Here is a 22,785-nt window from a genome sequence, read left to right as displayed (position 1 = left end):
TTGTAAATCTATGCCTGAGGTATTAATTTTGAATTGCCATCTGTTTATTGGAGTGCTATCTGTTATAAACATTAACTTTGTTGAATTGAACAGTATTGATGGTTAAATGTTGATGTAATTGATGACTATAACTGATCATGCATGACAAACGTGAACAAAGACAAATGTGGTGTATAAAGAGATGAAACAGGCCTACACTATTGCATCATTAAAACAATTATTATCAAAATCCAGTGGGAAAAACATTACTTATTTTCTCAACATCACTCCCTTTTGCTTTAAGATCAAAACAGATGAAGGGATGGAAATAGATTCTTGTTTTTATGAAATCAAGTTGCTATCAGGAATCCAAGTTTGTAGTGCTTCTGTGACACCTCAGGTTGCTACTGAATGCAAATACCATAGCTGTTGTGAAGGTCTCCTTCCTTCAGTTTTATTTATTTTTTGTCCTCTGGCCTTGCTCTTGCCAACTCACTCATTGGAACATCTGCAATAATGTGCCCTCCCACATTTATAAGCGAGCCCTTACAGCAAATACATGAATCACCCTGGTAGAGAAAAGTGTGTGCATGTAGACGTGTGTGAATCTCTATGGGTTGTTCAGTGGCATATGAAAAAAAGTATTTGTCTATATATGTGCACATTGGTGCGTACCCCCTGAAATAATGGTTGTATATGTACTCTTGATCCTGAGCTGGAGGGCTGTGTGGGCAGAAGTGTCCTGTGTCAGAACAAATTGATTTCCAGAATCCAGATGCTAGGTGCCCAATGCAGGGCATAGCTGTATGCTTCTGCACCAATTTTATGAAATAAATAAATAGTTTAGCTGTGCGTGTCTGTGTGCAAGTGGGAGTGAGGGTAAAAGAGACAGAGCGATGGAGAGTAAAGGTGCAATGATAACGGAAATCTCATGTATCTGTTTCCATACTGAAATGATAAAAATACATGCACATCCCTGTGCCCAGTGGGTGATGGATCTGTCACAGTTTTAGAATATTTGTGGTACTCTGCTTTACGGCTGTTGTAAAGGGCTTTACAGCAGTGGGAGTGACTTTTTACTTAAGTCGAGTATTGTTTCCAGCGGCAGAACATAATCCATTAGCGAGCTGTTTTCCACCAGCGCGTGCAGCGGCCTGGTGAGCAGGCAGAGACTTTCATCAGGGTTCTTTATGATTTATCAGAATACTGTGAGTTCGGGGTGAGTAGAGATGAACATATTCGGGACCGAATCATAGTGGGAATTTGAGATAAAGAGCAGTCTCGTAAGTTGCAGCTCATGTGTGCAGGCAGCAAAGGTCATGGTAGCCATAGCATCCGTACAAGAGGTGTGGGGCGCGTGAAAGAAGAATACAAAATGGCAGTGCAACACCATGAAAAGGGGAAAGACGGAGCACAGGAGAAAGTGCGGACGGTGTGGAAAAATGGAACACAAAGATCCAGAGAGATGCCCCGCTCGCAATTCAGCAGGAACATACATTGTCAGAGCCAGTGCGATTCCAAAGCAGTGAGTGAAGTAACAGAGACTGATGAGACTATCTGGGATTTAGTGAATGCACACATGAGTCATGAGTGGACAGTGCAACTTTGCCTGGGTGCGACAACTGTGAAGTTTAAAATCGATACTGGGCTGATGCTAGTGTAATGTGTGAAGAGACTTTCAATATGCTCATTCCAGAGAGAGGACAATTGTCTCTTTGACCAGCCCAGGGGGACAATTATACTGTTGAGGACAATTTCAACTCATACTAATTCCTAGTATATGTTATTAGAGGAAAGTCTGTCAACAACTTACTCAGTAGATCCACTGCAGCTGAGATGGGCCTTGTGAAACGGATCAAGGAAGTCAATGGTGCCTTTGGAGAGCATGGCACATTCAAGACGGAGCCTGTGAGGATACAGCTTAAGGACAATGCAATGCTCACTGCAGGGTCCCCATACCGCTGATGTCCAAGGTCAGAGAGAAGCTGTGCCGCATGGAGGAAAAGGGCATTATAGAGGAGGTAACCCAGCCAAACTATTAGTGTGCCCCCATGGTGCCCGGACTCAAAAAGAACGGAAAGATGCATGTATGTGTGGATCTTAAGAAACTAAATGAACAGGTAAAGAGATAGAGATTAATTTTACCCACACCAGAAGAGATTACGGCAGAGCTGTGTGGAGCAACAGTGTTCTCCAGGTTGGATGCAGCCTCGAGGTTTTTCCAGATACCTCTGCACAGTGAGAGTAGCCGACTCACCACATTCATCACTCCAGTTGGCAGATATTGTTTCTGGTGCTTACCATTCGGGATAACAGGCGCCCCAGACATTTTCCAAAGGGCATCTCAGTTATCAGGGATGATATTGTTGTGTATGGAAAGGATATGGAAGAACATTACCTCCATCTCCAGATGGTCCTGGAGAGAATAGAGTCCGCTGGGCTCAAGCTCAATAAGGAAAAATGTAAACTCAGACAGGAGCAGCTCAACTTGCTGGGCGAGGTGGTCGTGTGGCCGGATCTAGCTATCCGGGATCTAACTGCACCAGAGAATGTCCACAAGCTCAAATGTACCCTTGCATGGTCAACTATCTCTGTAAATATGTGTTGAACCTGTCCACAGTGGGCCACCCGCTGTACGAGTTGCTCATCAAGACATCATGGACCTGGGGCCTCGCACAACACACAACTTTTGAGAAGCTGAAAGAGCTCTTGATGACATCACCTGTCTTAGCATTTTACGACGTCAACAGACCCACCGCCATCTCAGCTGATGAAAGCAGCTATGGGCTCCGTGGCATGCTGTTGCAACTCCATGGACAAGAAACCAGTCACATACTGCTCAAAGAGGCTGACTGATGCAGAGACCAGATACACACAGATTGAGAAAGAGTGTCTGGCGAGTGTCAGAGCCTGTGAGCAATTTGAAAAATATCTCTACGGCCTTGAGAGTTTCAAACTTGTGACAGACCAAAAGCCCCTGGTCCCACTAATGAACAGTAAGGACTTAGAAAAACGTCCCACTAAGGTGCCAGAGACTTCTCATTTGGCTCATGCACTTTAAACCAGTGGCTGCGTATGCGCCGTGGAAGACCCTTGTCATGGCAGACACACAGAGCCCCCTGAGTCACGCGGAGGACAGGAGAGACACACACTCTGAGGTTGAGTGCTACATTGCAGCAGTCATAGACAGTGTGCCAGCTACTCCGCAAAAGATGAACAATATCCGAGCAGCTACTGCAGCTGATCAGAGACAGTGATCAGGTACATCAAGCCAGAACATGCATACCAAGTACCAAGTAACATACGTGAGTACTTCTCTATGAGAGACAAACTTTGATGACGAACATGATGGAATGGTCGTCAGAGGAAGGCGCATCGTGAAACCAGGGACGCTGAGGGCAGACATCCTTGATAGAATACAGAATGGACATCAAGGGCTCTCAAAGTGTTGGGACAGGGCAAACGCCGCTGTCTGGTGGCCCCGCATTTCCTCACAGCTGAAAAATAAGGTTGGGTCATGTCAGTCCTGCTGCGAGCTGAGAAGAGCACAGCAGAAGAAGCTGTTGATCTCTACCCAGCTCCCCGATAGACCATGGCAGAGCATAGCTCTGGACCTTAAGTATGTGAACATCAAACAGAACTACTTAGTCATCTCAGACTACTACTCGAGATATATTGAGATACTGCAAATGAAAACAACAACAAGCGCTCCTGTCTCTCTAAAGCTGAAAGCTACTTGCGGCCGTTACGCCATTCCAGATGTGGTAATCAGAGACAACGCGCTTCAGTTCACAAGCCCTGAGTTTCAGGACCTCACCCGTGAGCCTCATATGCTATAGGTCAACACCATGCAGCACAACAGGAACTACTGAACTACTAATGTGCCAAAAAATTCAAACGACACTGCCTACCCTCGAGAAAACCTGCAGCCCTCATGGCCTGTCAAGCAACTCATCAAACAGAAGGACGAGGCCGAGAGGAAGAAGCAAGCCTTCCACTACAACCAACGCCATGGAGCCAGACCCCTACCCCTACTTCAGCCTGAAGGTAACGTCCTCAACAAGCTGGACCACCAGAAATCCTGGACTGCTCCTGCAATTCCGACCGTTGAGAGTGTCACGCCACACTCCTACATCATCCAGACGCAGCAGGGAGCAACACTCCTGGAGATGCCTGTTCCACGGCCATCTGGGGGCAAAGCACCTCTCTCACCTGTTCGCATGGACATCAATCAAGAGTGGGGGGACTCCAGTGTCATCATGCATGCTGGCACTGAAAATCTGTCACAGACCAGGTCTGGACGGATCTCTAAGCCAGTCATCGGGCTGGACTTGTGAGTTAACATGACCTCCCACTCACAAAAGAAGGGAAAAGAGCTCCAGGTGGTAACTTGCAAAAAACACATAAAAGAGTTCCAGGTGGTAAAGCCACATAAAAAGGAGTTCCATAGAATGTTGTAAACTTATGTTTTCTTTTAATATGAAAACAGTTCAGGAACGCAAACTGTGATCTTATAGTGAAAAGTAATTTGACAATCATTTGATGATTGAGATGCTTATTGAATAGCCCTACAGAAGATAGACCAAGGGTTGAATGTTGTTTATTGATATTTAATTAAGAATGACACTGTTTACATTTCAAAGAATGTTTAATGTGTTCCTGCTGAGTGCTATAGAATAGCATTGTTCTTTACAGAATGTTTACGTGTTTACTTAATTGAGGAAAGTAGAACTAAAAAGGGGCGATGGCAGAGTATTAGAGTATGTATGGTACTCTGCTTTATGGCTGTCGTAAAGGGCATTACGGCAGTGAGAGGGACTTTTTACGTGAGTCTTCACATGGTCTTCACCTGTATGCTGTCTGACATGAACTGAGAGCTCCCAGATAAAGTTTGATTAATAATCTATAGTGTCTGGACATTCCGTGTTTTATTACAGGATCCAAAAAATACCATGGACACCAATAGCTCAGCACACCAAGTAGCTCATGTTAGAAGGATTTAAATGCGTTCACAGCCTTAAAATCGTTCTAACAAGAGAACAGGATCTATTTATTTCCATATTGATCAAAAAGGGACACAGTTTCAAAGTTCACTTAGTTTTCACATTTGTTTCCTGATGCAACTAGCAACCTGTAGGGAAACAGCTGGTTATTTGGTTATTCATGACTATGACTGCGGTAGTGTTTTTGTGCATTTTTCATGTATGTGTGTAAGTCCTTTGTTTATGCATGAAAAAAGGGCAGAGAGATGTGGAGTGTCAGAAGAAGCATGATAAACAGTGAGGCGTTGGAGAGAGGATAATACACACAGCCTGCATTTAGGAAACATAGTTATCCAGAAATGACAAACCCATCACTTTTTTCGGCTGACAGTTGCATCAATTTAGCATATTCATTACAATGTGGTTTACAGGTCTTAGCTGCATACAACAGGCTGATGATGGATTGCGGCCATTAAATCTCTATGTAATTCCCTCCGTGTAATTAATATTGATTTTAAATCAGCCAGCATGAATGTGTTTTAATTGCTAACTTTAAAAAAAAAAAATGTCATGCACATGCCTCCTGCAACCACAGAAAACTTGAAAACCATTCCACAAACTGGGAAGGAAAATAGTTGCAGTTTTGACCCATTCCAACTTTAAGTCAAATTTTAGGGTTGAAGAAATTTCTGGATACTTGACAGCTGTTTTTTTCTTTCCTATTATTAAGCTAATTGGTCTGTTCTGGGAGCTATCCATTGCTGTGGTGCTGAAATATTTTTCCCCTCCAAAGTCAACCCATTAAAAGCTGTCTGCTTGCGACCCTCTTGTCATTGGCTGAGAGTGAGCGCAGTTTAAGTGATTACTCCCTCTCTTGATTTATGACTACTTTTTTTAAAAACATGATCCAATAGCACACGTGAATAAAAGAAGCTAAGATTAAATTAAATAAACCAAAGCAATATATCTCACCATGTTCCAGCGACCCTTTGGGGGGTCCAGACCTCCAGCTTTGCAACCACTGCTCAACACCATGTGCTTTAACAGCAGGGTCCCACAAGTGTCTGTTATGACAAGTTGATCTTTATTTAATGGCTTTGATGGATTTCACGCCACCAAACCTGAAATGCAGTCTTAAATATTAAAAGCATACGTGCGTTGTCAATTTACCATGACACTCACTCGCTAACACAATCTCAGTGAGCTGCATATAGAGGCTGTTGGAGGGAGACAGCAGCACCGGGGCATGGACAGGGTTGTCAGTATATACTTGAGTGTAAATCCGTGTGGGAGGAGGATGGGTGTGTATGAGTGTATCTAGCCTTTCCTCTTCACATGCTCTGCTGTGCGCACAGACTGAAGACAAAGCGCCGAGAGCAGTCCACCTCTACATGTGATGTGCAACCGGTCGGTGAGGGCGCAACAATAAAATCAGACACTGTCCTCGCATTGTTTTTTTGTTTGAGATTTCATTTTTTCTGCCTTTTTTTCCACTCACTCAGTGCTCCCACCCTCTCACTCTTTCTCCAGCTTCAACATTAGTGAAGTGGCTGCCTCACCCGCTCGGACCGGAGGCCGTCTGGTCTCTGAGCTGGTCTCTGGTGTCACCGTAGACTCGACGCGCTCCGTCAGGGCCAGGCTGTGCGGCTCCCGGATCAGTCCCGAGCCAACCCGATCTCTGGCGATGGAGATGATCGAGGGAGACGTTATGGACAAACTAGAGGACATGTCATCGGTCTACGACTTCGACCCGATCACCGGAAACATCCCCGCCACCAAAGTAGAAATCACCGTCTCCTGCAGGTGAGTTGAAGCGTCCGCGAAAAGAGTGCAGAGCGGAACCGACGGTCAGGGAAAGTTCGTTGTGAGGACTGCGTGGTGGAAAAGTTGTGACAACGCCCCACGTTTCCGTGGGATTTATACTTGCGATCGTTCAGTGAGAGAGTGATCTGTAATAAGTAGATATACGCTGGTAAAACGCATAATAAGCTGTAGGTTTTTGGGTGGGGAAAGAGGCTTTCAGACTGCGTGGTTTACTTCTCCACAAAGTTGGTTATCCAATCTTTCTACCAAGACATTTAAGAGTAAGCCTTTTTTGGGGATTCCGTCGATTTTATATGCATTTCTATGAGAAAAAGTTAAAAACACCTCTCACTCAAGACGTTTCCGACCTGTGCCATCACAAAGGAGGTCTTGAGATGTGGAGAACTTCACATTAACTCATTCATGTTTTACGTGGGAAGGAAAGAGAAGTCTTGTGGGACTTGTCGATATGCCCAAAACATTGCATATCTCCATAAGGATAAATATGCATGTTCTCTGGTAATTGAATAAATAAACTCTATCTGAAATAACCACATGGTAAAGCCTATTATATAAAGCTTAATCATCGGAAAACCAGTTAAGGAGACTAACTAATTTTGAGAAGAATGTGCTCTAGCAAAAATCACAACATTTGATAATCTAGGACTCTAATGGCTGAGGCTCGTTTGTGTTTTTGTGGGATACATTAGAAACATAATTTGCTTTAACATCTTCTCAAGGCAGAAGCTCATACTGTATCCATTGTATAACCCGTAGGCAGGAGCACTGAAAGCCTCCTTCCTTCCTCTTCTGCATTCTTTTCAAAGTACTGGATGTTAAAGATTCAAAGGTTTACATCACATTCACACAGTGGCTGTGGGCTTGACCTCAATGTAAGTCTCATTGCTTATTATTTTATCATTATTATTTTCCTTTTCTTAAAAGCACTTCAGCAGAATAAATCCTCCTGCTCTAAATGACTCTCCCAACAGCACTTGTACAGTGAAAATAAACAGTCACTCCTCTTCCTATTAGGAAAGGTTTTAAAGTCAAGGCTTTCAATGCCTTTCAGCTATCAGACATACACTCAAATGCTGGCATGTGTTTGCACACACGCACACGCACACGCACACGCACACGCACACGCACACGCACACGCACACGCACAAACGGACACATCTCTCTGGTCTTTGATGCTGGGTTTTAGGTTGGTGAGCCATCGAAGCAGAGTGAGTTTGAGCTATAACAAGCTGTGTGTGCATTATTGATGGGCTCTCTGACGTTCAGAGAAGCTCGCTGCCACAACTCTCAGCTAGTTCAGATTTTAAAAAATTAAAAAAACCAACACAGACCCTGGCAAGAATTGAGTGTGTTTCATTTTACTGAATGAAAGGTCATTTGCTTGTTTGTGTTGTGAAGGAAATGGTGGGCGATAGTGGAGAATCCGTTTAGTTTCAGGTAGAAAAGAAGGCTAGTAAAGTGTTTACCAGTCAAAGCCCCGCATGGTTGTGGATTTTGTGTTTTTCAGCTTGTAACGATGAGGTGATTGGGATTACATGCCTCTGTGATGTGCAATCAAGCACCATTCAGGTAAATGATGAGTCCTATTCTAAAAACTCCTTGCATTTATGCAAATTATTTCACAGATATGTGTGTACGGTATGTGTGTGTGCGTGTGTCTGTGTGTGTGTGTGTGTGTATGTGATTATGTGATTATGTGCTGATATGTGTTGGAAAAAGAGGGAGACAGGCAGAGTAGTGGTTCAGGTGCCTCCTACCAGATGAGGAAGATGTTTCATAAGAAGAAATCATTAATCGGAGGGGAGGGCTGATGTTTCTCTCCTGCTTCATTGAGTGTGTGCTTGTGTGCTTGCATGACAGAAAGAGAGAGAGAGAGAGAGAGAGAGAGGCTTAGATAGTTCATCTTAGCGAAGCCTACTGTATATTTGATGTGTTCCAGATTCCAACTTTCAATGAAACGTGAGTGATTATGCTTTCACTTGTAGGGAATATGTGTCAAATACTCTAAACAAGCTTTTTTAGATTGATTGGAACAGACTGTGGTCTAATGAGCTTTAAACACACTTCAAGTGCAAAGGGTTGATCTCATGACCTTACCTTCAATTTTACGTTTTAACAAATATTTAAGGGTAGGTAATAGATCATATCAGGCCCGACTTGGCGGCAGACATAAATGGGCGGGCACTGGATTTCTGAGAGCGGTGCCAATGTAATAGGGCCCAACATAATAGTCTGTGCCGGTATGTGAGTGTATAATTTCCCCCTGGGATTATTCTGACACTGATTGATCAGGCTGATTATTCAATAGTAAGCACATCCTCTCTAACTTTCCTATTTAGCATATATTTGATTGATGATTGTTTACTGATCTGGAAACAGCAAAAGTGATGCCATTGGCAGTTAATATATTAAACAGGTCTCTAGAGCCTGCAAAATGAAACACAGCTATTTTCTTGACAATTTCGGACCAGAAAAGCAATCCAAGTAAACATGACCTAGACATCAAGGTTTAGCCTGGACCTCTGTAGGGGGTCTGTGAGGATCCTTCCCCAATAATCTTTGTTTTATATAAGCAAACTCTATTTTGATGCTTTTTAAAATGTACTCTGGCACCTTCTTTACATTCAGAATAAATGTCTTAAAGCTGGAGTCAAGTGAGTTTTTTTCATAATAGCTGAAACTGTCACTCTATCCGGACAGCAATATGAGACAATTAGTGAATTTTTTTTTTTTAAAAAAAGCTCTGCCTCCATCTGCTGCTCCCTGAGTGCATCTGAAAGATTCCACTTCGACTGACCTAAAACAACCAATCAGAGCAGAGGAGTCTCTGACGCGGTGTTAAGGACCACTTGTGAACTCAGATCAAACTGGGACACTAGGCGGAGTCGAATAAATATGAATCAAGGTTCTGTAACTGTAACTCACTCCTGATTGCCTGCGCTCAGTGAAGGTGAGTGAACAGGGTCCCAAAAGTTGCGATGTCTAGCGAGAAAGTGACCAAGTTGGCAACACTCTTTGTGTGTGTGTGTGTCAGAGGTCTAGGCTAAGAAACTCCTTATATATCCATTACATTTAATGACATTTGGGGAATGGAGGTTCGTCCACGACGAGCACAGGTGTCTGTCCCACAGTGCCCACATGACGCCGGGTGTAGATCAGGCGCTCCAGAAGCAGAAGAAATCAACAGCTAAATCTTACTGTGACATTCAGACACTTTTAATAACAGTTCAAGATCTTCCAAATCTTCCAAATCCTTTGTACAGATGTTGTGTGAGTCAGAATCCAGTTCAAGGGAAGAGGCTCCCTGTTGGGTCTACTTCTTTTCGCTATTCTCCCTTTGTTATCATTTACATGCATTCTCTAAAACCTCCGATCCGTGATGATAGCTGTTCTCTTTGGGGCTAATACCCCTTATTACAGGCTACACCCCCTGATTTTGGCAGCCGATTATTATCAGGACCAATGACGAAAGGGGTGGGTGGCTGCTGGTTCTTCATACGAATGATATGAATTGGTTTATCTTAGAAGGGTTATAAGACTGAAGGCTTTTGGTGGCAGGAAGTTTCAAAAGTGTTACGTATATATGTTCACTATGTTCAATGTTATTGCAGGAAGTCAGGATTCTTTTTTTCATGATAAACCTGCCTAACCTCAACTGTACTTTATATATGAACAGACAATCCATGGGACACATGTGTGACCATGTTGACATCTCTCACTATATTTGATGTGTCGTTTCTAGCGCATTTGTTTTGTGGGAAAGCTTGGCTTTCAGGGGCTAAAGTTATTAGAAATAGAAAACACACACACATAAAAGAAATATAGAGGAAAATGTGGGGCAAAAATGCGACCTGTGCTTGTCATTCAGTGGTCTCCTTTTTGGGAAGAAAGAAAGGGAGAAGGGTACAATTGACATGTGGACAGGAAGGCGAGGTGTAAATCCTACAGCTAGAAAGCCAAGCCACAGTTTTTTTCTTGTTCACTTCCTCCGTTGCCTTCCACAAGAAAGTCGAAGTCTGTTCTCCGATTTCTACTCCACTGTCTAGTCAATTCAAACATCATAAAGAAGTACTAATGTGTCTAATGTGGCCCACAGCCATTTACTAGCCTATCCAGTCAGCTGAGGAGAGACTGTCTGGCAGTTGTATTGAAGAGTAGATCAGTCAATGGAGGGGCACCATCTGCTGAGAGTGATATTGATAAGCGATGAGCCTGCACAGCCAATGCAAATAATCCACATAACCAAGCAACCAGATTTCGAGAGTTTCTTCATCCAATAATTCTCTTTCATTCACCCATAGCACATTGATCTTTGAACAACCCAGAAGGAAGTTTAACAGCACATACTGCTGTTCTGAAGGCATTTTCATAATCCTCAAAGATTCCTCTTACCATTCGAATGAAACGATATTCCGTCCGATGCATGTTAAAAATATTTTTTTTTGTTTGTTGCGACAGGGCTAAAACCAAGACCCAGACCCAGCCCTTTTCGGATCCGACTGAACCTGCCTGGTACTGCCAAATTTGAGACCAGAATCCAAGACCCTAACTGGACCCAAGACTCAACGTATCTTAGCTCAGAGAGATATGTGCAGGGAGCTTATGGGAAACAAATACGGCTCAAGAAGGGAGAGGTGTGATTGTTAATAAACACTGGGTCAAAGTTCACATTCAGAAATCAGAGAGTACCATTGAGTTAATGGATTGTCCTTTTCTTGAGAGTGACACATAATCTAAGAATTGCAATAGGGTGAACGTTCTACACTAATTGGTGGCTTATGGTAGTGATATACTGCCTCTATTCCTGTAGTTAGTGCATGGCTCTTAAACAGCAGGATTTCTCATCTTGTTTCCTGAGTGCAGGGCATTGCTTTGCATATGTTGCTATGATTAAATTCCACTGCTATATGTCTGGATGGGCTGCATTTGCATACAGCTTTGTGCTTATGAGGACCCTGGTTTCAGCACCGTTCCTTTACGGATCTGGGACAGATATGAAAGCATCACACACAGTGTGGGAAAAGCCCTCGGGAGATCCGACGCCACAGCTTAGCATCACTCTGATTTCCCATGCTCTTTCACAACACATCTCTCTAAGTCTGAGCACTTTTTGTGCGAATGTACTGCCCCTGCGAGTCTCATCCAAGCTTATTATCCATATGAAGAATGTGGTGTATATGAGCCCAGCTTTGCAAACTTCAACATAATTATCTTGCAGATGACCTACCACTACAAAAGGAAAAACCTCTCTCTCTCTCTCTCTCTCTCTCTCTCTCTCTCTCTCTCTCTCTCTCTCTCTCTCTCTCTCTATCACACACACACACTCACATGCCGTCAGTTATTTAGACTGGGCATGCCGATGCCGATGCTACACAGCCTAACTGACTTAAGCTGGGTAGAGAATAATAGGTGTGGAGAGAGAGATGGAGGCAAGGGGAGAGTAAGAATAGAGTGGATGGTGAAGAGCACATAAAAAAGACGACAAGATGAGAAACATATGTTCGTTATCAGCGGCTGCTGTTCTTTCAAGGAGGGGAAGCAAATTTTTCCGGCCTACATCATAAATGTGTTTGTTTATTTATATGTATATTCTACCCTTCGTTCCTTTTCAAGAAAATGATCTGTGACCTTGTCGTACCAACTAGGCGTCTTTTCCAGGGACTTGACCAGCGTCCTCGCAATGGCCAGCAGAGCTAGGCTGTTTAAATGGCCTTGGCCCAGCTGGAGCTGCTGCGCCAGGCTACTGTGAAGTGTAACAGCCTGTGAGTGTGAGTGATGGGGGGAGAAGCTCCACAGCTGCCACTTCTCGTTGGGGAAAGAAACCGCAGAGTGACGGAACAGAGTTGCCAAACACAACGGTAGTCGTTTTTTAACAAAGATAAAATTGCTGGGGATCTGTAAAGTCTTCGGATCAGTTCAGAACAACAGAATGAAAAACTTGGAAAATGCTCTGCTGGATGTTTATTCTTCAAGATCGCTGATTTGCTCATTTAGCTGTCAATCAAAAAAGGATTCCACCCCAGACAGCTCATCCAATCATCATGCAGAAACTGAGCATCCGGGCCAGCCCAGTGTCCCATAAGGTGCGTTTGAACTATGGTCGACTACCATGAATGAGGCGGGTCTATCTTGCCAAAAACGGCCCTGATTTGCATGTGAGACGCTCAGGAGGCTGTTTGTCCTGTCTAAGAGCAGGGCCTCTCAGTGGGATGTGACGTGTGGTCGTACAGACGCCACCACAACATGGCAAAGTAGAGTAGACACTTTTATCCAGTGGTGTAATAGAATGCAGCGCAGAAAATGATCTGTGCACGGATTCAGGATTGAATTTCCGACCTGTGGTCCTTTGCTGCATGCTCCGTACCCCTCTCTCTCTCTCTCTCCCATCCACAAACGCACACACACACACACACACACACACACACACACACACACACACACACACACACACACACAAACACACACACACACACACACACACACACACACACACACACACTGTACTGCAGCGGGGTGACAGCCTGTCTGTCAACAAACACTTTTAAAGCGCCTCGAATCTTTAAGGTGGAGTGTTTTCTTCCATGTTACTTGTACATATGTTGACGTTGTGAATCATACAGGCCATCTTAAATCAAACTACAACTATTCAGTATTTCTCACTTAGAGGAATTCCTCTGTATCACCGATCAGCCGATCACCGGTGATCCAAACCCATTCAGAGGGATACGTCACCTCCAGAAGCTCGTAAATCCCTCTCTGGCCTTTTTTGTAATGGAAACACGGCAAGTGAAGCCATTTGAGAGGGCGTTCCCTGATACTTTGTGGGAAGCCACTCTATAGGGCTAATTGAAACACGCCAATGGACCCCCGGATTACATTGACATTGAGCGTCCGATGGGCAATTACCACTGTTCGTTAAGTACAAGTCAAGGTCAGGGAAGTGAATTAGATAAGAAATGCAAATTAGAGGCCAGCATGTTCAAAGAGAAACCTACAGACACAATGATAGTAATGTTACATTTTTTGCTCTTGGCAGGTGATTTAGTTTTATTATCACAAAGAGCACAGGGGCTGCAGGTGTCTCAGTCATTTATGTGACGCAACATTTTGGGGAAATGTGAGCATACGATTAAGCAGTAAATTGGAGAGTTAGGAGATTGAAGAGGTGTTATAGGGAAAGCACAACTTAAATGAATCAACACTCTGATGTTCATTGACAAAAAAAATCTTATTCTAAACTCTTTAGATACCAGCCCACAAGTTAAAGTGTGTACGGGGTGCCAAGTAAATACTTTAGATACAAATGAAGGAGTAGAGGAAACAAACAAATTAGCATTTAGGTGGATGGGTGGGGGTAACAAAACACCTACTATTATTTTTAATTATGTAGTACTGTTGAATAATTACAAGGTACAATACAAGCAGATGTCATTTTACAACTGCTTTAACATGAAACAAGGCAAGAGAACCCTGCAAAGTGTCTCAAATATTAATGCATTTTCACATGAATTTACATGCATTTTTGCATTTCACCTGTTAAGGATTCCTGTCGATAGAAGACGGAAATGAAGTAGTAAGCTTTTGTTTTCTTGTATTGCAGGCCAGCTACGCTATTATGAATACTCATATAAGATCTGACAGTTATTATTTGGATTCTTCCTGAAGCTCTTCCTTCTTGGAAAGGCCATGTCTCTATGGCCATGTCTCTTTGGTAACCCCATTGCATAAACTCACACATACTCATTGGCTAACCGTAACTATCTCGTGAGGCTTTTCGAAATCTTGGGTTTGCTATCTAGACACGACTGGAAGTAGTAAACTAGTTACTGTTTTGCAGAGGGTTTGGTTGTCAGCTGGATGATGTTGCCTTCCCAAATCTGTGAAATGAATGCATTAGTTCTCTATATGGATGACATCCAAGATGGGGGATGACATCCAAGATGGCGCCGCGGACTGCCGCCTCGATTTGTTGGTGCGCATTAGGGGAAGAACCCCAGGGGGTTTGTTTCCTGAGTTTCTTGCACCCACAGCTATTTTAATGGATATTCTGGTCAAAGGTGCGCTCACCTTCGTGGCCTGACGCCGACGCAGGGGGAAACGAGCCGGTGCGCTTGTGCGCCTTCGCCAACGAGGAAGACGCAAGCCGCTACCCGGAATAATTCTCTCAAACGTTCGCTCACTGTGCAATAAAATGGACGAACTCCAGCTTCTGTTGAGGAGAAATAACGACTTTTATTCATCCTCTGTTCTGTGCTTCACAGAGACATGGCTGTGTGGGAACATCCCAGACTCCGCGCTGCAGCTGGATGAATTCCAGCTTAATCGCGCGGACCTTGACGCGGCTCTCCAGCAAAACAAAGGGTGGAGGTATTTGTTTCTACATCAACAATGGCTGGTGCAATGATGTAACTGTTATGAAGCGGCACTGTTCTCCCTTCCTGGAAACTTTTATTATTAGCCATTTTACTCTCCCCGTGAGTTTGCTTCATTCATTCTGGTCGGTGTTTACACTCCACCGGAGGCCAACATGCAGGACACACAGTGCGCACTTGCTGACCAGATACTGGACATGAAGCGGACCTGTCCGGACTCCTTAGTTATTGTCCACGGGGACTTTAACAAAGGAAACCTTAGCCACTTCCCAAATACAGACAGTTTATAAGATGTTCGACCAGGGAGGGGAACACCCTTGATCACTGTTACACTACAGTCAGTAAAGCCTATCACGCCGTCATCCGCGCTGCACTGGGTCACTTTGACCATGACATGGTCCACCTGATTCTTGCCTACAGGCAGAAATTAAAACTGTCTAAACCTGTGACGAGGACATCAAAGAAGTGGACCAGGGATGCTGCAGAGGGTCTGAAGGCGTGTTTGGACTGCACTGACTGGGATGTTTTCAGGACTACTTCCACCAGTCTGGATGAGCACACAGATGCTGTAACCTCATATATCAGCTTCTGTGAGGACTTGAAGACAATCAGTTCAGTCCTCACACCTTCCTCCACCCCACTTCCCACCAACACCAAGCCCCTAGCTTTACTCCCACCACTACAACAGAGGTAGAACAGCTCCTATCATCACAGCTGCCCTCCACCTCCCCCATCCACCATCAACACCTCTGTCTGTACTTGAGAGAGACTTTAACAGGCTCTTCAAGAGACAGAATCCCCGCAAAGCTCCATCCTGCCTGAAGCATTGTGCATATCAGCTATCTCCAGTGTTCACAGACATCTTTAACTCCTCACTGGAGACATGCCACGTGCAAGCTTGCTTCAAGGCCTCTACCATCATCCCAGTTCCTAAGAAAACAGGACCCACAGGATTAAATGACTACGGACCCGTCGCCGCGACATCTGTGGTCATAAAATCTTTTGAGCGCCTGGTACTGTCCCACTTCAAATCCACCACAGATTCACTCCTGGACCCCCTACAGTTCACCTACAGAGCAAACAGGCCTGTAGAGGATGCTGTCAACTTGGCCATCCACTTTATCCTCCAGCACCTGGAATCCCCGGGATCCCACATCAGGAACCTGTTTGTGGACTTCAGCTCTACATTTAACACAATCGTCCTGGCTCTCCTTCAGAACAAGCTTTCAAAACTCAACAGGCCGGCCTTCACCTGCCAGTGGATTATAGACATCCTGACAGACAGGAGGCATCATGTAAGGCTGGGAAAGCACACCTCGGACACCAAGACGATCAGCACCGGCTACCCCCAAGGCTGTGTTCTTTCCCCCCTGCTCTTCTCCCTGTACACCAACAACTGCACCTCCAGCCACCAGTCTGTCAAACTCCTGAAGTTTGCAGACGACGCCACCCTCATTGGTCTCATTTCTGGTGGAGATGAGTCTGCCTACAAGCGGGAGATTGACCACCTGGTGACCTGGTGACCTGGTGCAGGGAGTACAACCTGGAACTCAATGCTTCCAAAACAGTGGAGATGATAGTAGACTTCAGGATGAGCGCAGCCCCACCCTCCCCCATCATCCTGCGTGACTCCCAGTGTCCACTGGGGATTCCTACCGTTTCCTGGGCCCCATCATCTCCCAGGACCTTAGGTGGCACAGCAGTGGATGTACTTCTTGAGGCAGTTAAAGAAGTTTAACCTACCACAAACAATGCTGGTCCACTTCTACACTGCCATCATTGAGTCCATCCTCACCTGCTCCATCACTGTCTGGTACGCTGCTGCCTCTGCCAAGGACAGGTGCAGATTGCAGAGTATCATTTGCTCTGCAGAATGGGTGATCGGCTATAACCTCCTTCTCTTCAGGATCTTTACTCCTGCAGGACCCTGAAAAGAGCGAGGAAACTAGCCGCTGACCCCTCCCACCCCGGACGCGTTGTTTTAACCTCTCCCCTCCGGCCGAAGGCTGCGGTCTATCAGGACCAAAACCTCCCACCATAAGGACAGTTTCTACCCCTCTGCCATCAGGCTCTGGAACACAGCTAAAGACTCTGAATGAAACGTATGGACCTACGACTCACATCTGCGTTGCACCAACACACAGCAGCAAAGAAAATGGCACTGACAACAACTGACTGGTAGAAGATCTCCAACATCTTGCTGCTCACATTGAAGGATCTCAGCTTCCTCAGGAAAGCTCCCTCCTTGTACACAGCCTTGGTGTTAGATTTTCAGTCAAGTCTGTTGTTGATCACCACTCCCAAGTATTTGTAGTCCTCCACCTACTCCACCACCTCCCCCCTGATCCATAGTGGCTGTGAAGCCATCCTCTTCTTCCTGCCAAAGTCAATCACCATCTCTCTGGTCATGTTGACGTTCAGCCTCAGGGGATTCTGTTTTGAAAAAAGTTGTCTACCAGTGTCCTGTACTCACCCTCATCCCCTTCCCTTACACACCCGACAACAGCTGAGTCTTCAGAAAACTTCTGCAGGAGACATGACTCAGTGTTGTACTGAAATCAGTGGTGTAATAGGTGAAGACGAAGGGAGAAAGCACAGTTCCCTGTGGAGCTCCTGTAACTGACCACCATGTCAGACAGGACACTGCCCAGACGGACAAACTGTGGCCTGCCTGTCAAGTCAACCTGTCGTCAACACCGACCACCCGCAGCTTCTCACCCATGAGCAGAGGTTGAATGGTGTTGAAAGCACTGGAGAAATCGAAGAAAGTGATCCTCACAGTGCCTCCCCCACCATCCAGATGCATATGGGATCGTTGCAGCAGATAGATGACAGCGTCATCGACTCCTAAATGGGCCTGAGGCAAACTGCAAAGGGTCCAGAAACGTCCTCACCTGTAGCCTCAGCTGGGCCAAGACCAGTCTTTCCAGGACCTTCATCACATGAGATGTCAGGGCGACTGCTCTGTAGTCTGCTGGGTCAGATGGCCTTGACTTCTTGGGAACTGGGACCAAGCAAGAGGTATTCCAAAGAAACAACCTGACTCAGGCTCAGGTTGTACAGCTGTCCAAGTACAGGCGACAGCTGGCTGGCGCAGGTCTTCAGGATCCTCTGTGCGATGCCATCAGCCTTTCATTGATGTAGTCTTTCCAGCTACCTCTTTACCTGGCCTGTAGTCACCGTTGGGCGTGGATTGTTGAAGATGTCATCAGTGGAGGAGGAGGAGGAGGAGGAGGAGAAGGAGGAGGAGGGGAAGGATGAGGGGGGCAGATGGAGAGGTGTTGAACAGGAGAACGCTGGGGGGAGGGTCGAGCCATTTGGACAGTGTGAGTGTGTGGGGGGTTTCAATGGGGAAGCAGGAGGTGAGCTAAACCTGTTGAACTGGTTAAGCTAGTTAGCTGTATCCAGGCTCCCAGATGTCTGCCTGTCTTTACCCTTCATCCCTGTGATGTCCTTCAGGCCCACACATCCCTCACACTGTTCTGTTGGAGTTTGGCCTCCACCTTTCTCCTGTAGTTGTCCTTGCACGTCCTCAGCAATTCTACGAGTTAGTGCTGCACTCTCCTCTGCTCCTCTCTGTCTCCTGACCTGAAAGCCCTCTTCTTGTTCAGGAGCGCCTTCAGGGCACTGGTAATCCAGGGCTTGTTATTGGAGAAGCAGTGAATGGTCCGGGCTGGCATGGTGGTGTCCTTGCAGAATCTAAGGGCGGACTCACACTGTCCTCCCGGACCACGACCCAGACTTTAGGGTACTTGTCCCCCCTCCCTCTCCCCCCCGCGCCCCAGCCCCGTTTGTACTCACACACACTGCCAGGGCCTCAGCCAATGCTTCTTGCTGTCCATACGGCATCACGCCGTAACACGTCACACGCATTGATCGCGTGTGTGTGGCTTTGTTTCTAAATCTTTCCATAAACCTTGGAGTTTTTGTGCGTCTTGTCGACTGTTTTTGAATATTTTCATCCGACCAAATCTGCAGTAAACACTCCACCTCCGCACCACACCAACGTGAACCTTTCACCACCATTGTTGTTGTTGTTAAATGTCCGCGCATGGTCCGTCCTTCTATTTACATGTCCGAACAGGCGGACATAACGCTACTGCCGTAGGGCTCGTGCTCGTACACGTGCGCACGCTCGTGCTCGTACATGTGCAAACGGCTCCGCTAAAGCCCACCTCTTTCAAGCGGGCCGTGGACGGTCCGCTGGCCGCAGTTGAGCGCGGAGCGGGTGCACTCACATGGCTTAAAGGTACTAGACTTTAGCTGAAAAAACGGTTTTGGCCGCGGCCAAAAGGACAGTGTGATCACGCCCTAATATAGTCTGTAATGCAGTCGGTCAACTTATCAATGTCATCCCCATGTGGCTCTCAGAGTTTATCCTAGTCTGTTGACTCGAAGCAGTCCTGCAGTGCCTCAGCGATCTCCTGTGTCCATCTCCTCACTGTCCTGGTGTGCACAGACTGCCTTCTCACAAGAGGGACATACTTTGGGGTCATCGTGACTAGGTTGTGGTCTGAGCTGCTGAGGGGGAAGGGCTCTGGCATCATATGTGTCTGTGGCATTAGCATATAATAAATCCAATGTTTTATAGTCTCTGGTGGGGCAGTCAACATACTGATGGAAATGATTTAAGGTGATGTTTAATGAGGTATGATTAAACTCACCTGTAATAACCATGAACACATCCGGATGTTCAGTCTGCAGTTTTGCGGTGGAGGAGCTGATAACTTCACAGGCCACCGCTGCCTTAGCTGAAGGGGGATGTAGACAGCGGTAACAATGGCGGACGTGAACTCCCTCTGCAAATAATACAGGCGCATTCCCAAAGCCAGCAGTTCAGTGTCTGGGGTACAGAGACATTCCTTCACACAGACATGTCAGGGATTGCACCACCTCTCACTCACATAAAGTGCAAGCCCACCACTCTTCTTCTTCCGACTTTTGGCAGCACCAGAGAGTAATGTTCTGCTTATACAGTAGTTTGTGCATTCATTTTTTTGTGGAGCAGCCTTCACTTATACAATTTTTCTTTTCTTGTTGGGGCCACACGGATCTTGTTCCTTTTAATTTCTCAAGGTTCACTCTGTATCAGCTGCAGTGTTATTAAACAGGAGCATCACGGGTATGATTGCACTCTAACAGCTGCATCAGTGATGAGTCGGCCTCCTTTCCCCTCTAAGACTCCAAGCATCTTCTACACAGACCTCATGGGGGCCATTATACAAAATCTGGTGATAGCAACTCACAACCTTTCTGTTCCACCTCTTCTGCTTTGCTACTGGCTCTGTATTTTGTTTCTGTGTGTGTGTGTGTGTGTGTTAAAGGGGAAATATCATAAAAAAAACATGTATTCAGTGCTTGTGCATATACATTTGGGTATCTCGAGTTTCCTACGAACCCACAAACTGTGAAATAAGAGAGTACAGTCAGTTTTTTTAGTGGGCTGCCTGGATCAGAAAACATGGGATTCAACAAGCCATTCAGATTTAGCTCCCCTTCCTTTATCACATGCAGGCTCATCAGAATAGTATCTCCATCCGCGGCTTGAGAACTACCTTTGAAAAGGTACACCATATGAGCTGCCTTTCAGGAGGGGGGCTAAAAGGGACTAAAAACAGGCACTAAAACAAAACGTTTCAGACAAAGGGTGAATACAAATATATACAGACAGTATGGAGGATGAATCTGAAAATTAGCATGATATGTCCCATTAAGGCGGTTTTGTAACAGCAACATGGTTCATTTGGGAGATGATTTAAAAGTCTTTACGAAGCTTGGAAGCAGAGCATTTTGAAAACGCATCAAAGTTTTTGTATCTACTTACAAAACAGTTTTTTCCCTGTTTCTGCCTTCATCTACAGACATACAGTATATTGTACTGTATGTTGGCGTGTCTGTCCGGAACTCTTTGCATAGACACATTTGGATGCTTCAACAGCATGAAGCACTCTCTTCTCCTGACCTGGCTGAACCACTCAATTATTTTTTTACCCTTTCACTTACTAACAACTATGGTGAATGCATTGCAGGCAGCAAATATAATCGCTTAGTCCTATTTACTATCTTTCACAGTTCAGTGCTGTTTTTTGTCTCTTTAAATGCCTTTCTTGCTGTGCCTTCTGTACACTGATGAGCAGACCAGGACTAATGCTTTTAGTAAATAAAGTGGGCATGCTGAAAAGATCATAAAGAGCTTGTATTTACGCTTAGAAAGCAAAATTTCCCTTTACTTACCTTGTATGTCAATCAGTCAAGTTGCAATTTACATCCATGTCGATCCAGGCTTATAATGTAGTGAAGACAACTTAATACAAGTGTTGTTGTTTTTTTCGGTGAAATGGAAGTCATCCCTATATTGACATCCCAGTTAATGATTTCCTGGGAGAAGCATGCAACCTTCACTTTTTTTTTTTACAGAGGAGTTTGACAACAATCCCCTGAAGCTCATTATCAGCAAAACCAATGAGCTTGTCGTGGATTACTAGAGGAACAGGAGAGCCCCTGTCCTGGTTGTCATGCAGGGCCGGAAAGACTGAAGCCCTCTACAGGAAGAAAGAGCAGTTGTTCTTCCTGAAAAGACTCAGATCCTTCAGTGCAGGTTTTCTATCAGTCTGTCTTAGCCAGTGCCACGTTCTTCGTCGTAAACCCATCCAATGAAATATTGGATGCTCAGAGCAGATGCTAGGGAAGAGGTTGAGATGGTGGATGGGTCAAACAAATACAGGGCTTTCACTCAGGAGACCAAGGGTTGTCTCCTCGTTGTGCCCTGTGTGTCACTTTTGTTACAATACAAACATACTTATTTTAACCCCAACCATGATCTTTTCCTAATCCTAACCAAGCAGTTTTGTTTGCCTAAACTTAAACAAGTAGTTTTGTTTGAATGTTAAATATATGTTCCCTGCAGCGACCATAGTGGAGCGTCATAGTTTGACATGCAGTGTTACCCAGTGTGGTAAAAAGGTGTATAATAAAATAAATAGAAATAATATAATAAAAAAACTCAATGTCACAATTTTTGCTATTAATTATTAGCATTATTCTCGTCCTTTCTACCATGGTATTAAAAAGATGCAGATTTTTATCTGTCACTTCTCACACAACACCCAATATCTCCCTCCAGTCCTGACAGCAGCACTGTTCAGTTGTCAGCTTCTCAACAGAGCCGTGGCTCTTAGCTGCTGAGAATTAACTGGCTCATTCCCGTACCCGTCAAATACTTCCAGCCTGCCCACTTGTATCAAGCTTGTATCTTGTTGCTCTACCGTCTGGGTGAGACGCTTTGCCTGAATACAAACGAAGCCTGAGGCTGTGGTAGCCAGCGGCTGAACATAAGTCATGTTAAATCCATAAGGAAGAGGTGTAACGCTGTCTTTGCAAGGGGTAATGACAGTTCATTATCATGCTGGCTTTAGTGTCTGAAATGGAGCTTTGATCTGTGCTCTCTAAGGGCGCACTCACCCTGTCCTTCCGCACCGGGCCAAAACCGGTTTTTCAGCTAAAGCCTAGTGCGTTTGAGCAGTGTGAGTGCACCCACTCCGCGCATAACTGCGGACAGCGGGCCGTCCACGGCCCGCCTGAGAGAGGTGGGCTTTTCTAGAGCCCGTTTGCAAATGTACGAGCACGAG

General features: G+C 45.3%; 1 protein-coding gene across 2 annotated transcripts in view; it reads left to right on the top strand.

Moving 5' to 3' along the window:
- Nucleotides 1–6,645: 6,645 nt before the first annotated feature.
- Nucleotides 6,646–22,785, top strand: part of cpne5b (copine Vb) — a gene marked incomplete at both ends in the record, with an annotated part of 137,806 nt that continues 121,666 nt past the window's right edge. For both annotated transcript variants that reach the window (XM_083938777.1, XM_083938776.1), the window contains one exon: nt 6,646–6,764. In XM_083938777.1, coding sequence (XP_083794903.1) covers nt 6,646–6,764 — 119 coding nt within the window. The remainder of the gene's footprint in view (nt 6,765–22,785) is intronic.

This window comes from Echiichthys vipera, assembly GCF_963691815.1.
Source record: "Echiichthys vipera genome assembly, chromosome: X".
Taxonomy (NCBI): Eukaryota; Metazoa; Chordata; class Actinopteri; order Perciformes; family Trachinidae; genus Echiichthys; species Echiichthys vipera.
This window is presented reverse-complemented; position numbering and strand designations above follow the sequence as displayed.